The 16986-nt window shown below is 37.0% G+C and overlaps 1 protein-coding gene across 1 annotated transcript in view; it reads right to left on the reverse strand.

Annotated features, from left to right (window-relative positions):
* ELP2 (elongator acetyltransferase complex subunit 2) overlaps positions 1–16986 on the reverse strand; it is a 40644-nt gene that overhangs the window by 14935 nt on the left and 8723 nt on the right. Inside the window, exons 4-16 of the mRNA XM_057700684.1 lie at positions 16277–16433; positions 15421–15498; positions 14006–14070; positions 13139–13205; positions 12209–12349; positions 10994–11089; positions 9821–9921; positions 9503–9634; positions 6438–6587; positions 3714–3902; positions 1531–1600; positions 905–1000; positions 692–749 (exon numbers count right to left, since the gene is read on the reverse strand). Coding sequence (XP_057556667.1) covers positions 692–749; positions 905–1000; positions 1531–1600; positions 3714–3902; positions 6438–6587; positions 9503–9634; positions 9821–9921; positions 10994–11089; positions 12209–12349; positions 13139–13205; positions 14006–14070; positions 15421–15498; positions 16277–16433 — 1400 coding nt within the window. The remainder of the gene's footprint in view (positions 1–691; positions 750–904; positions 1001–1530; positions 1601–3713; positions 3903–6437; positions 6588–9502; positions 9635–9820; positions 9922–10993; positions 11090–12208; positions 12350–13138; positions 13206–14005; positions 14071–15420; positions 15499–16276; positions 16434–16986) is intronic.

Raw genomic sequence — 16986 nt, forward strand, 5'->3', positions numbered from 1 at the left:
TAAGGTACAAATTCTCTGAGAGCAAACGAGGTTAAACTGCACTATCAACTTTTTTTGTCTTTTTTGTGGGGGAAGTTTATTATTGTTGTTCTAACACATTATACCTGATTTATCTATGTTAACTGTGCAAATACGGAACTCTATAATAATACTGGTAAAAAATAATAAACAACATCAGTGTAGCATATTAAAGAAAAAGAAAAGAAAAGAAACACTGTACTTTTGTCTAGGCAAATATTTGGGGTAAAAACAGAGACTGGAGAAAAATGACAACTTCCTAGTAGTAATATGATTTATCCAAATAACTAGATTAAAATACAAGTTTTCACCCCCAGCCAGCCAGTACCATAAATAACAAACTATAGAAAGGTTCTGATAGAGAAACATTGTAGGGGAAAAAAAACAAGAAAATAATAAAACTTAAAAACTTTCTCAAAAAGGAAAAAAAAAACTATTATGCCTCTCTACTTTAAAAATCAAGACCAATAAATCTAGTAAATATAATACACAGCAATATAAAAATCTATGTAAAGTTTGATTTTCTCCCCCTATGAAGGCCATCAAGAGATCTTTAGAGCGGGGGGAAAATGCAGGTAAGAGGAAAGCAAAGGAGAAAATCAAACTGGATGGGGAGAGGGAATCACAAGTTATGACAGAATCAGACGAAAGAGCTAAGTACAATTTAACTTACAGTTTTTGAACTTCAGGCCACAAAGTATTTTGCAGAAGATGATCCTCAGTGGGAGGTTCTGCAATAAATTTATAGCACTGCAATTAATTTTTCCATTTTCACAGAGATAAACAAGTGAATTCTGTAGCACTTATTTAGGTCAGTGGTGACAGACACCATACTATATGTACTGTACTAATGATTCTAGCGAACCATCTTTTTACCTTTTCTTACCAGTAAGTATGGAGGGTTGAAAGGCCACCTGGTGATACTCGAAACCAGTACTAGTTAACAGCTCCTCTTCATCAGAAGGCTGAGAAGCTATATCTCCTAGTTTAAAACAAGCATCAACATCATGACTGTAACCACCATCTTTATGTCTCCTACACATGTCCCAGTATTAAGGCCACTAGTTGGAAAGTTGTGGCACTTCAAGGTAGTGTAACTCAACGTGGTATCCATGGGATGGCAAAGCCAAGGGTATCTCCACTACTCTGGTATTTTCCAAATGTGCTCCTTAGAGCACTGGTCAATTCCATAAAGGTTCCTTCTTTCCCCCTTGACCTAACGTTTCCCCAACTTTTTAAACTGTGGAACACACCTTTCAGGCTACTCACATTAGCATCAGTGGTTCTAAGTGCTCCATGAAACACACTTTGTAAAAGCAGCACCTATTTCAGGGTCTGCATGTGTACACAGAGTGGTTACCATGAAATAGCTGACAGAAGAGAGATGCATGCATTGTAATTTTTAAAAATAATAAATAACCTGTAATGAATATTAGGTACATATTATACAAATGCATAACTAGGTTTTAAGCACCACTGCAGGTTCAGTAATTTTGGAAATGAAAGCCTTACCCTGAAAGACAGCTTTATTTGATAATCCCAATGCAGGGACAGTAGCTCCTTCTGGAAGATCACCATCTTGCTGTAATAAAAAGTATGATACATGTTTTAAATGCTAAAATTTACTGTTACCTCAGGCACTCTAAAAAATGCCTCACTCATAACGCTGAGAAGTGGTGTAAAGACCATTCTGTGTAGATATTCACCCACACTTCCATTTCCTGAACCAAGACATGCAATGCTAAACAATCACTCTCCAGCAGACGGGCTCCAGCTACCCTCAGTCCCCACCCAACCCATAAGGCTGGGCATCCTCTCATCCATGAGCTTATCCAACCCTTACAGCTCAGTGGATTTCAGGGTTTGACAAGGAAAGCACTGAGCTGGCTTCTAGCAAAAAATGGGCTGAAAATGGAAGGCCTGGAGCTTTATCTCCAAGAGAGTCTCACAGGCACATCTCTGGTGATGCTCATGCAAACACACGTTTCCCAGGAAGGCACAGTCATAGTATTTTCATTGAACATATTTAAAATTTTGAATATTTTACGACTTTGTAACAGAGTGCCCTATGAAGTGGCAATAATCTGTTTATACGTTGCAATATCAATTGAATTATTACATATGAAACAAATGCTAACCATCAAAATTGGCACATGTCCATAAGCTAAGAGCATTTCCTACCATTTAAACTTTAATACAGGGCCTGGAACTGAACACAAACATGAGCAATGGGAACTTAAATCATCACCAAGGACGGCTACCTGAGACATAGGATGCTTTATTTTAGAAACCAAGAAAATAAAACACCATGGAAACGAGCGGTAAGAGGCATTCCTATACATCCCAACGTTTAGCATGGGAACAAACCCAAACAGCTACAAGAGGCTTTCCAGTCTACAGGATTCCTGTATCTTAGGACACGGAACTGATATATATCTGGGGCTAGCCTTTTATGGAATCCTAAAACCATATTTCAAGCCCTAGAATTGTCAGATCCTCAAACCAACTCTCTCCACCACCATGTGCTTAGCTCGGTATAATAATCACAATCGAGGCCACCCTTTTGATCTTGTTCCACTGTCCATTAACATTAGAAACAGCATAACAGACTCTTTCATCTTCTTTACCTAAGCAAAACAGCCTGAGGTCTGAGGTGTTCATGATACACTCCAGGAAACGCAGTTGGACATTTCTTTTAAAATGACTCTTCCTTTCTTCTCCAGTCTTACCCAGACTGGTGCTAGTGCCCCTGCCTTCAAAGTCTCTGGGCTCAAAGGTATGCTGCTCCCACATAACTCTTTGTCCCAACGTGCTTTTCATCACTTTCTTTGTTTAGGGACCTCCATCAGTACCAGTGTCTGAACTATGCCTGCCTCCCAGGGTCCTCCACCATTTGACTTTCCCCAGCCCTCCATTTCCCTCTAAATACTCTTCTTTCGAGCAGCTCTGGCCACGCAAGTGCTCTCTCTCCTTCCTTCTGCCTATCAAAAGCGTACTCATCCTTTTCAAGCTCAGAAGCAAATTCACAACCCAACTCTAAGTACTACAGACTGTACAACGTGCACTTCTGTGTAACACAACTACCTTCCTACTTCCCTTCCCTTCCTTCAAAACTGGTTACTTTATAATTTTTATAACCTGTGTATTTTTATAAGTGCTCAAATCTTTTGTAGAAAGGGGGTATAAACAAACATTAATAAAAACTTAACCCTTTCAAAACTCAGATGAAGCCCCACTTTCTTATTACTCTACTACAGCGACCACTTCCTCCTACGAAAATTACTTTAGCCACAGATTTAGCAATTAACTGGTTTCATTTAATAATTGCAGGTACATTAGTTCCACTGTCCCCTACCCCTCATCTACATCTAGATGGTAATCTCCTTGAAAATATGACCCATCTATTACGTTTTGTTTTATCGTAGTTACTGAGCACAGTGAAGATGCATAATATTTGTGCTTTAATTCAACATTTTAATTCTTTACATTGTCTTGGGCTTATCTGTTACAAAATTTCTTATATTAATACTTAAATTACTGCCTGCGCACAGTGCCCACAAAAATTGGTCAAGCCAATAATAAAATGATTTGACTTACTTTCTACCCATATGCTCCATCCACAGTCTTAAGTGAAACTTTTTAAAATTTTATATACAGTGGCTAGCTCTACTTAAAACATTTAGAGGAATACTCACATCACAAAGCACGTGATTCAGTGATTGGCCTGTAATGGCACAAAAATTTTCCACAAAATTCCGAGGGGCAGAAAATACTCGAAGAACTTTTTCATCGGCTCCAGATACAAACTGAAACCTATTGATCATCGCCAAACATTTCAGGTCATATCCATGTATCTGAGGCCTTGCAATTTCATGCCAGGTCACCTGGGTATCAAAATAAGATAAACAAAAATGGTCACACATCTCAAAAACTGAATTCTTTTCAACAAGCAAAATATCAGACAGAATCATTCATCATGCCGTGGAAATGTGACCTTGGGGCAGACTCATCCACGTCACTGTGTTTATCAACAGTTCAGTACTTTGCGCTGCTGAGTCGTAGTCCCCTGTACAGCTGTACCACAGCCTGTTGATCCATTCGCCTACTTATAGACATTTGGGTTGTTTTCCAGTTTTTGTCTTATTGAAAAAAGTCACAAACTTTCGTGTACAAGTCTTTGCATGAATATATGCCCTGATTTCTCCTGGGTAAATACTACCTATGGGTATAACTGGATGATGTGGATACATATTAAATTTTTAAGCAACTGCCAAATTATTTCCCAAAGTGGCTGTACATTTTACAATCCCACTGGCAGTGTATGACAGACCCAGCTGCCCACACCCATCAACACCTGCGCCGTCAGCCTTTCAACTTTAATCATTCTAATAAGGGTGTAATGGTATCTCCTATCTTTAATGTGCATTTCCTTAATGACTAATGGCGTTGAGAATCTTCTGTGTTCTTATTTTCCATTCATATATCTTCTTTAGATAAATATCTTTCGCTTTTTTTTTTAAATGGATTGTTTTCTTATTACTGAGTTCTGAAAAGTTCTTTATATACTCTAGATAAAAATCTTTATCGGGTATGTGTTTTGTAAATACTTTCTCACAGTTTGTGACTTTTCATTTTCCTGACAGTGTCTTTTAAAGAGCAGAATTTCATATTTTGGTAAAGTCTGATTGATTTTTTTTTAAAAAGGATCATGAATAAACAAAAACTGAGTCATACTGGTAACAAATTACTAAGAGCCACAGAAAACCACTCCAAAATCACATGCCCTGTTTTTCACTGGACTACAGTGTTGCTCCCAATGTCCTCAACTCTACCAATTTTAATCTACCACATGCTACTCAAGCAGAAATGTCAGCGGCCAATTTCACTAGCTCTCATGGACTAACCTACAGTCAGTTCCATGAATTTTTATCAGGAAACTGAAGCTGAGTATACCTTCTCTGGGGCATAGCACAGTTCAATGGTTTATCAGTGGTAAAGTTTTATTGCAGTTTTTTAAAGCTCAGGGACAGGACTGAAGTTTCTTGAACAAAAACTGGCCTCAACCACTATTATGTAACACTATATTATGTTAGAAATTAGCTTTTACTGCAGACTTGATAGTGTTTTGTTTTTGTTTTTTGGCCGCTAGTTCCTCGACCAGGGGCCGAACCTGGGCCCTCGGAAGCAAAAGCACAGAGTCTCAACCACTGGACCTCCAGGGAATTCCCTTGATAGTGTTTCCTAATGAATTAAACCTAAAATTACAAGGCATAAGAGAAATTTTACGTGGAACTAAAGTAAACACATTTTGACAACATTTTAATTGTTTGAATTGTAAAGAATATGTGTATGCTTAAGTATTTTTAACTGAAATATAGTTGAAATAATATGTAATATTATGTTAGTTTCAAGTGTATAACATAGTGACTCAACATTTAAGTACACTACAAAATGGTCACCATGGTAAGTCTAGTAGCCACCTGTCCCCATTCGAAGTTATTACATTATTAACCATATTCTTCATGCTGTATATCACACCCCTGTGACTTATTTATAAAGTTTGGAAGTTTGTGCCTCTTAATCCCTTCACCTATTTCACCCAGCTTCAAACTTCCGGTAAACACCCATTTGCTCTCTGTATCTATAAGTCTGTTTTCAATTTATGCATTTGTTTTGTCTTGTAGATTCCATATACAAGTGAGATCATAAGGTATTTGTCTTTCTCTGTCTGACTTATTTCACTTGGCACAATATCCTCTAGATCCATGCTGTTATAAATGGCAAGACTTCATTTTTTTTCCTTTTCTAAAAAATTTATTTATTTTTTAATTTTATTGAAGTATAGTTGATTTACAATGTTGTGTTAATTGCTGCTTTACAGCAAAGTGACTCAGTTGTACCTATATTTAAGACTTTTTAATGGCCAAGTAATATTCTCTTGTATACATATCACATCTTCTTTATCTATTCATTGACAGACACTTAGTTGCTTCCATACCTTAGCTACTGTAAATAATGCTTCAATAAACATAGGGGTGAATATATCTTTTCAAATTAGTGTTTTTGTTTTCTTCAAGTAAATACCCAGAAGTGAAACTGCTAGACTGTGGGGTAGTTCTATTTTTAATTTTTTGAGGAACCTCAATACCATTTTCCATAGCAGCTGCACCAAACTTACAATCCTACCAGCATACCATTTTGTATTCCCATTAGCAAATATGAAAGTTCCAGTCACTCTGCATCCTTACCACCACTTGCTATTGTCAGTATTTTACACCTCAGCCATTCTGGAGGGTGTGTAGTGGCATCTCATCATGGTTTTGATTTGCATTTCCCTGATGGCTACTGATACTGCCCTACTTTTCACGTGCTCATGGATGTTTTGTAAAGTGAATCAGTCAAGAAGAAAGACATTTCACCTGCAACTGGTCTTTTCTCTTCCATGGAGCAAAAAGTCGAGTCGTCTGGTCAGTACCGACAGTGATGATAAATTCTCCTTCTGGGTCCCATGTTAGGTCCTGCACACCATCAAAGTGTCCTGAAATAACAATCTCTGGAGTCCACTCTCTCTGCAATGAAAGTGCTCATGACACATCAAAATAATCAAAGACTATCACTCAAAATTAAGTCTGATAATGCCTTCAGCCCTCAGGTCTGATATGGGAAAGACTGTAGCTCACAAGCAAGGTAAAAAGCTAAGTAAACAAGATGGGAACTTAAAGTAATAGGATCTGTTTTCCAGTTAAGTATATTAGAACTTAAATACTCAAATATATGTTGTGTCCTTTAAAGCAGTAACCTTGGGAAAGTCCCCTCCATTCATCATTTATAAATGCCTCCCAGAACACTACTTAACCTTTCTGCGCCTCAGTGAACTCTTCTGTAAAAGAGCTACCTCACTCATATGGTTGTTACAAAAATTAGATGAATTTATATTCGTACAATGCTGGCCCATAATAGGTACTATGTGAGTGTTTATTTGTCAAACTAAATAATAAAGAGTACTGTGTAACACGAGTCCATAGATTCTGAGTGTGTGCCTGACCAACTTTCTTTATTAAGTAAAAAGAGCTGCAGGCGCAGAGGACAGAGGTTAAATTAAACCTAGTTAGCCCACCTCCTGAGGGAGCCTGCACCAGCAACCACATAAACAAACAGTGAAATGAAATACAGAAAACGTCATATGCCTGGTCCACAGAGCATCTTTTTGAACAACTCAAGTGGTGGTAAACCTTGCACTTTAGAGGAAAGGTAAATTTGTATAAATATCTAAAAGGTCATTCAAAGCCAAGCCTGATGAATATGGTCAGCTAAGCTATATTATTTTCTGGCCAAATCATAAATAGGCTGGAACAAAGAAATGCTGTTAATTTCTTCTGTGACATAAAAACTGATTCTAAAGTTAGCACTAATGGGAGTTTCTAAAAAGTTCTGAACAAAGTGCAGCACTTTTGACTATCACTACAGCCCTAAAGGGCAGTGTTTGTTTTTGGAAATCACGCCCGACTGTAACAAATTTCCCCTCTCGCGTGAGATGCTGACGGTGGAGGAGGCTGTGCATGTGTGGGGGGCAGAGGAAAATGGGAGCTCTGTATTTTCTCCTCACTTTTTCTGTAAACCTAAAATTTCTCTAAAAGATAAAGTCTAGGGACTTCCCTGGCGGTCCAGGGGTTAAGACTTTGCCTTCCAATGCAGGAGGTGCGGGTTTGATCCCTGGTCGGAGAGCTAAGATCCCACATGCCTCCAGGCCGAAAAACCAAAACGTAAAACAGAAGCAATACTGTAACAAATTTAATATAGACTTTAAAACTGGTCCACATTGAGAAAAAAAATCTTTAAAAAAAATTTTTAAAAATAAAGTCTATTAAAAAAAAAAGTCACCCTAAATACTTGGTAAATAGCTATTATAAACTTGAAGTCAAGTTATAAGCAAAATTACAGTGTAATTCTGTCCTCTGGGTTTGAGTTTCTCCTTACTCAAGTGACGCTTTTTTCTACGAAGGCCCTCAAAGACTAGCTGAAATATGGCTCAAAGGAGCTCTGGGTTAAGAACAAAACTAAATTTATCCTAAAAAATATTTTATCTAAAATATTTTTTTATAGCTAATGATTCCCTGGTTCATTTAACAGTAGAAACAATCTAAAAGGTCAACTCCAAAATGAAGACACAAGGGAAAAAGTAAATCACTCCATGTATTGAGAACTCAAATCCTCCTACCTTACACAATTTGTACTTAAATAAGTACCTCGCACTAAACAACTACGCCACTGGGGCTACATGAATTTTTACTTTGCAAGGGAAGCCATTAGATGCACATTCAAAAACTGTTGACTCACGTCTTGCTCTGTGCTCTGACTTCTTTCATTTATTTATTTAAAATATATAGTAACCAGTACGTGCCAGGCCTTGCTTTTCATATTGTACAAATATTAACTCATTTTAGCATCATAAAAATCCTCTGAGTAGGTGCTATTACTGTCCACATTTTATAGATGAGGAACCTGAGGCAAAGGTTTGGTAATGTCCTCAAAAACACAGCCAGTAAGTGCTGGGGTGAAGATCCGTGTGCTCCTAGCCACTGCTCCTGCTGTCTCATTTCCCCAAACCCAAAGAAGCAGATCAGAAGCAAATTAGGAGAGACTAGAATAATGCTGAGAGGCAGCTACAAGATTAGAGGACGATTACCCCTCTGAGAAGAGACTAAAAACTACAAGAAAGATCTAGAAGAGCCCAATATTTGGAGGATCATTTAGAATTACACTTATCAAGCCCCTGAGAGGGACCTCCCTGGTGGTCCAGTGGCTAAAACTCTATGCTCCCAATGCAGGGGGCCCTGGTTCAATCCCTGGTCAGGAAACTAGGTCCCACTTGCGGCAACTAAGAGTTCGCATGCCACTAAAGATCTCACATGCTGCAATGAAGATCCTGAGTGCCACAACTAAGACCCAATACAGCCAAATATGTAAATAAATAAATATTTTTTTTAAATAAAGAGTCCGAGAGCATTAATATATTCCACCATAAAATAACAGGTGCTTCTAATGCCCTTGTGTCAGTCATTCACTCAATAATTATCAATGGAGTACCTACCTATCCAACAGGAAAATATCAAACCACGTTATCTTTAAGAAGACAAAGAAATTATACATTTTAGGAAAAATTCCTATCACAAAATGCATACACCTTTAAGGAAGAGCTTCAAATTTATACAGCTTAATCTTCACTTACGTAGAAAATTTACCTACATGCAAACTTCAGTATCTCAATAATGCTGGACAATTGAATTTTACTCTGAGAAAAGCATGAGTTTCTTACCTAATATAACTACAGAATAACATCTACAGAGAGAAGTGATGTCATCTGAACTTAAATGCCTCCACTATGTTTCTGTAGAGTGTTATAAGTAAAACAACACTGTTTACCCAGGTTTCATATGGGATTCACTCCATCTAATCAGAAATTATTTAAAAGCACTTTTCTTACTGGGTTGGTGGCACTCTGCTTCCAAAGGTGCAGTGCTCCGTGGAAAGCATGAGCGATGATCATGGAGCCATCCTCACTGAACTGGCAGTCATGAAATCCCAGGGTACTGCCTCCTACTTCTCCTACTCGAACCTATTCAACAGATAGAAAACAATTCAGAATCAATTTCTCACAATAGAAACCACTGATTCCAGACATGATGTTTGCACTTACTTAACATACACAAAGGGTGGACATCTGCAGCTCTAGGGACACAGACTAGGGATTTATTATTTAATAAAACCAATTTTCTGTTTCTTAATAATATTCACATTTTACCTGTTCTAGCCAAACTCCTGACTCTTCATCTGGAGCCCAGAGAATCATGGTTTTATCCATTGAGGCAGACAACAATCTCATTGGCTGTTGTAGAACACCATCTAAAGAAAAAAAAAAAAAGAAACTAATGCCTTTAGGTGATCAACAAGCATCTTGTTTGTAGATTACCAGAAAAACACAACACAGGTGCTATAAGAACATTCACTGCTGCACCGCAACAGCAAAACACTGGAAACAACACAAAAGTCTATCAGTAGAAGACCAGATAAACAACTTGTGGTAATATTTAGATAATTAAGTATTACAGTGCAATAAAAATAAGTAAGCTGGAGTTACATGAATCCAAAACATGTTAAGCTAAAAAGGCAGGTTGTAAGAGGACAAATGCATAATGATATCAAGTTTTAATAGCTATAAAACAATACTGTTATGGTTACATAAATGTGCAGTAAAAGTATAAAAATATGCATGGGAATAATATGCTGAATTCAGCCTCAAGGGAAGGATGGAGGGGAAAGGGTTCAGGAAAAACTATACAGGGATGTCCAATATCTATAATATCTAATTTATCTTTTTTTAAACTGCAGCAAATATGGCATAATATAATAAGACTCGCATGGAGTTACCTGAGCTTTAACTATTGCTATTCTCTATGCTTGTCTTGGGGAAGGGGTGGGGGAAGAATATGAGGGGGCTGCCATGCTCAGCTCTACACCCCAGCACCAGCTTCAACACGTGCACGATCGTCACTCCATAGACAGAGGTTAAGGGCAAAAGAAAGGGGGGAAGTCTTTACTTTTTCGTAAATAATGTATCCTGGTATTACCAACTTTGTATTTCCAAGGGAAATGTTCCAGTGAAGTTGGCTTGAAAGTCAATTTCTCTTAAATCCCATAAGGACTAGGTAAAAACTCTGAAGAGAAAAAGTTAAAAGGCATATGGCAGTTTTGGCATCATGGCAGGAATCATACTTTTCCCTCTTAGAAATACATTTTTAATAGAACTGAGTGCCTACCAGAACAGGGCTGCCATACTACACTTTGCCAACCTGAAACTGTCTTGTATTTGAGATTTCTAATTACACTCAAAAAATATCCTCCACTTCATTTGGTCAGCTTAAAATTCTGTGAGATTTAACTGAAATGAGGGCTTTGTGTACTTTTTTCTTCCTACCTTTGTAAAATGAAGGCTGCCAATGAATTGCATTTACCCAGTTTTCGTGACCAGCCAGCACAGTCTCCAGAGTAACTGCAAATGCTATTTTAATACCTATAACAACAAAAAAAAATGAAGGATTCTTTCTACAAAGCTCTTCTAAAAAGAACATCTTCATAACCAACTCAGTTGTACAATTACATTAAAAAAAATCAGAACAGAACATGATTTAGATTCAACAAAACACATTCATTCTAAATTTCATTAACTTTACCCATTACTCAAAATTACAGGAGAAAAAAGTTCTAAAGATATACAAACTTTCCTTTACATTTTTCCTACCCAGTCATAAATAAAAATTAAGGGATATATTCTACTTTTAAGTTTTCAGGGTCTCATACGCAATTAAAAAACAAAAACAGACATGCCAGCTATCCTCCTCTTTGCTATCCTCCCTCATTATGCGTAACAGTTTAAAGTACAACTAAAAAAAAACCTCTAAGATAACTGCAGAAATAACGGGTGCTCAAATCAGTACTGTGAACTTTCAGGCAAAATAATTAAGGAAAATATCACAAAATTTTTCATATTTGGAAATAGCTACTCACAATATGCTGGTTATAGTATTTCTTGATTTCCTCCATAAATCTGTTACCAAATCTCAACTCTAATGGACTTCATAACCAAGAAGAGTAATAACAAAGAAGAATGTTCCTGGATGAACAATGTTTACTGAGGACTAATTTTATAATGTAGATACACATCCAAAAATATCTCCTTCAAATACAACATTCCAAAGGATGTAAAATGGAGGGGTGTTGTTCTAACCAGAACAATCAGAATTACATATACTACTCAAATACAGGGATTTACTTGTCTCTTTCCAATATCCTCCAACAAAGGTACAAATAATTCACATTATTCCTTTAGATCTTCCAATGCTAAAACTGCAAATTCAGTAATATTTTACAAACAAGTTTATTGAGGAAATATTAAAATTATTTTCAGCAATTAAAAAAAAACTCACTAACATGGTTTAGAAAAAAAAGTAACTTTCATATACGAAAAATGACTTACCCTCACATAAAATAAAAAAGGAAAAATGCAGAGTATGTTTCAGCTAGGGATCTGATACATCTGCAAATCTAACCTTTCAATTTGTGTGTACTGAAACAGATAAATAAATCAGCTAGGAAACCTAAGTACTGGTACAGCAAATATTTTATTACTCACTTTCATTTTCTATAGTAAAAGTATTTTCTTTTAGTCTTATATTATCATCTTCCTGAGCTTCTAAAGAAGTTGATTTTATATACAGCTTCCATACGCGTATCAGGCAATCTTGTGAACAGCTTGCTAGGAAAAGATCTCTACCTAATGGAAAAAACAAACTTTGTTATTTTTAAAACATTCTACTTTTAAATTGAAGTATAAACGTTTTTATTCTACAATATACACGTTTCTAGATTTCCTAAAAAAATCAGACTTTGCTTCCTTATCAACTTCATTTTCAGTAACATTGACAAATATACACAAAATGCTAACAAATGGTTATATGTGGTATTCCTACACAATCTACTAATTTCTACAAAGAACTTCTCAAGAATGCCTGCACGTGTAACAGCTAGTATCCTCTTATAAATAGCAACTTGTTTCACCCTTTACCAGCCCAACTAATAGTTAATACAAGGGGTAAGTATCCTCTTTTCTAATTGGGCCAGTAGAAAAATGTTACACACGAAGAAAATTTTAATTTTTTAAAAATTTTTATTGGAGTATAGCTGCTTTACAATGTTGTGTACAGCAGAGTGAATCAGCTACATGTATATATATATGCCCACTTTTTTGGATTTCCTTCCCATTTAGGTCACCACAGAGCATTAAGTAGAGTTCCCTGTGCTATACAGCAGGTTCTCATTAGTTATCTACTTTATATACAGTATCAATAGTGTATATATGTCAATCCCCATCTCCCAATTCATCCCACCCCCCCTTTCCCCCTTGGTATCCATATGTTTGTTCTCTACATCTGTGTCTCTATGTCTGCTTTGTAAGTAAGATCATCTATATGAAAATTTTAAATTAAAACATAAGAGGCTGCTTTCTTGGAAGTTACACATACTTGTCCCCATTATGTGTACTTTAGCAAAATTTCATACTGACCAAAGGTTGCCCATTCCACGCCTCTTATCCAATCCTCATGTCCAGAGAGCAAAAGCACCTTCTGAAACTAGTAAGATAACAAAAATCATAGGACTTGATATAAGAATTTAATATTTTCATGTATATCAGTGACTTCATTTAGCCTCAGCCAGTCCTACTGCAATGGGTTTTTTTGTTTGTTTGTTTTTTTAAACTGGGAACACTATCTGATCAGACATAAGGTAGAGCTCTCATTTGGGAATGGAAAATCTCAAAATCATCCAAATTTAACTGAACGATCCTGAGTAGATAATACCTGCAGTCCTCAAATACACTAAACATTTACAAGGCAAAATGACATGCTGTGGATACAATATAGAAAAAAGTTGGGTGGTTGACCATTCACAATCATTTTTTACTTCTTATAAAAATGCAAAGAAACAAGTATTTCTGTTATCAACTAAGTGAGCCTAGAGTTAACCAACCCTCTTTCTGAAACTTCCCTCTAGTTTAACCACTCAAAGAATAGGTAAAACTCGGGAGGACAAATAACCACTGCTAGGGAGTATTTCACCATAGATATGTTATGCTTCATTTAAATTTTTAAAGAAAGAACACTGCTACAGCATCTTCCTTCTCTCCTTCCCCACCCAACGACCTGTTTTCCTCAACAACTCTGGATTTGGTGGCCAAAACGGCAGAGAATACCTGGTGTTCAAAGAGTGAGAAACTGTTTAACAGAGGACTGTCAAAAAAGATTCTCTTATTGGATTATTTAGTTTCAATTAGAACATCCCCCCAAATTCTATAATCTAGAAATAGTCTGTATTAAGATATGTAATTAAGCAGAACATTAATTCTAGCCTCTTCAAAAACATCATTAATTACCTGATCGTTTTGTTGAACAAATAAGTGAGTTTTGCAGTCATCATCGCCACATGCTAATATTGGTACTAGTGGGGGAAAAAGAGGTATCACTGTGAGTATTCCATCATATGTTATAACTATCACCTATGCTGGGTCCTAAGCTCTACGTAAAGAATCCTGACTTCTACTTCCCACACCACTGAACAAATAAATTGAAAGTGCTTGATAAACATCTTTAGGGGTAAAATGAATATTGTGAAATGTTCTATTAAATGGTTACTTGGCAAAGAGTGACTATTAACTACGAATCCTCTCCTCTATTCTGTGTCATTTACGATAGAAGGAGCAGTAAAAAAAGAGAAGCTCAAGAGCAAGCTGGGAGCAGTTAACCACAGTCAGCCAGAAGACTAATAGGAAACGCTGTTAGCCCAAGTAAATTATAAAACTTCCAGGAGAGCTATTCTGAGCCCAGCACCACAGCTATTGCACAAAGATTTAAGAGTATGTTTGTTACTTTGAGGACCCTACATTTTGAGAATCTGATAGTAAAACAAAACCCATGAAGTACTTTAATCAAGGAACAAAATAAAAGAGCAAATAATTACCTATGTGGATAAAAAGCTATGAAAGATGTGACTGTAAAATTAGTTTTCTTTAAATCAACTGGAAAAAAAAAAAGAAGCCAAAAAACTCCAGTCACTTGGCTTCAATGTAGATTCAAAGAAATGAAATTCTATGTAATGAAACCAGAATATGTGTAGTTCCTCTTCCTGGGGAGCCCTCGCACAAAGTGGAACATCTCATGAGACCACAGAGTCGAAGCTCCTGCTGCAAAGGGCAAGAGTTTGGAGACTGCCAGGCCCAGCCTCTCCCCACCAGGTAACTGAGGAGGCACAAGACTGTCAGACTTGCACTGCCACCATCTTTGTGGAGGATAATCAAAGATAGGTACCAATGGGTTTCATAGCAAAAGGGCAATTTTTTCTTTGGAGGTTTTAAGCGGTCTTAGGCAAACTTCATTATGCAGGATGGGCAGGGGCTGTCACCCTGAGAGAAATGCTCACACGATTCATGTTCAGTACTTTCTCAACTTATCCCAGACCTTCACCTTCTATAGAGCTAGGTAATTTTCCCAAATTACATCTATATACATTGACTATATACTTGATAAACAGCAGTATCAACCTTGAGTACATACTGAGTCACTAAAATTTTTAACAGCTACTGAAGTTTCTAATAGCCACTGCCCTTAGACTTATGTTTTATACACAGATCATCTGAATACTGAGAACAAAAGCATGTTATCCATGTCTCAACTTGTTTCCTGAAAACATTTAGACACAAAAATGAGATCCAATACATTTCCTGTAGGTTCTGGTTGTATGAAGATATAAAAATACACCACTGTTTTAATATACACTTAGCAGGATACTCACCATCAGTATTAGGCAAAAAAGACAAGCAGAGAGCCAGAGTGAATCCATTTCCAAAGTCCAAGGTCTGAAGGCATTTCACTAGGAAATAATAAAACACACCATGAGTAACTAACTCTGAGCAAATCCATCTCACAGAGTTGGGTAGCATCATCAGAGCCCTGGATGTCAGCAAAAAGATGAGAAGAGTCAGTCCTGAGCCCCCAGTGATGATGGGAATCTAAATGGTCAATTTTTAACAAGGTTACAGAGAACAAAGACTTCTATGGGGCCTTCCCTGGTGGCACAGTAGTTAAGAGTCCGCCTGCCAATGCAAGGTACACGGGTTCGAGACCTGGTCCAGAAGGATCCCACATGCCACGGAGCAACTAAGCCCGTGCTCCACAACTACGGAACCCATGCTCTAGAGCCCATCAGCCACAACTACTAAAGCTCACAAACCTAGAGTTCATGCTCCACAACAAGAGAAGCTACCGCACTGAGAAGCCCGCGCACCACAATGAGGAGTAGCCCCCGCTCTCCTCAACTACAGAAAGCCCTCGCACAGCAACAAAGACCCAATGCAGCCAATAAATAAAAAATAAATAAATAAATAAATTCATTAAAAAAAGAAAAAGGTTTACCTAGAAACTTTAAAACAAAAGACTTATATGAAAAGGCTTTGAAGGAATTTACATTATCAAACAGTTTGGTAAAGAGGAATTATGGAAAAGTGCAAAAGAAACAAACGTAAATTAGAATCCTAACATTTTTAAAACAGCTTGAAAAACTGAAAAAATTATATGAATGCTCTTCTAAGTTGTCCTTCATTTGATAATTACTGTTTCATTTGTTTGGATCACAATGTCTCTAAACCTACCTTCAGAACCCTGTTTAGACCAGACTCGAACAGTAGAATCAGAAGCTGCGGATGCTATCAGTGTACGTAAGGCAATGTCCGACGCCCTCCTCTGGTAAATAGCATGCACTGCATAAACAGGTCCTTCATGGCCGTGGAGGCGGACTGCTTTTAAAAGCTGAATCACAAAGAATAACAAAAAAAATTATGATAAAAAGGGAATTATCAGTTTCACCTGCATTTAACTAAAATCAGAGAATTAAAGGTACTATTAAAATGCCTGATCCAGAAATAAGTCCTCTCAGCTGAAAAGAATGTAAACTTGTGAGAAGCCTGCCTGATCATATTAACCATATACAAAATGTGCACACTCTTTGACACAGCAATCTCACATCTGAGAATCTACTCTGAGAGAGCAGTACTAGTTTAACAAATAATAAAAGACAAATGCAAAGGATATTCATCACACACTCCTTAGGAAAACTGCAATCAACCTAAAAGTATTAATAGGAAACTGATTAAATAATTGTAGACATATATTCTAAGCCAACAAAAAGGATAATGCATGCTTTTTACCACGGAAAGACATCCTTGACATTGACATTTCTGAAGAATATAGGCCAGCTTTGTGGACTGTTTCTCCTCTTAGATTAGTCTGATGTCTCCTCATGAGCAGATTCAGGGTATACATTTTGATATTATCACTACATAAGTGCATCACATCAGGAAGC

The sequence above is a fragment of the Hippopotamus amphibius genome, chromosome 11, assembly GCF_030028045.1.
Source record: "Hippopotamus amphibius kiboko isolate mHipAmp2 chromosome 11, mHipAmp2.hap2, whole genome shotgun sequence".
Classification (NCBI taxonomy): Eukaryota; Metazoa; Chordata; class Mammalia; order Artiodactyla; family Hippopotamidae; genus Hippopotamus; species Hippopotamus amphibius.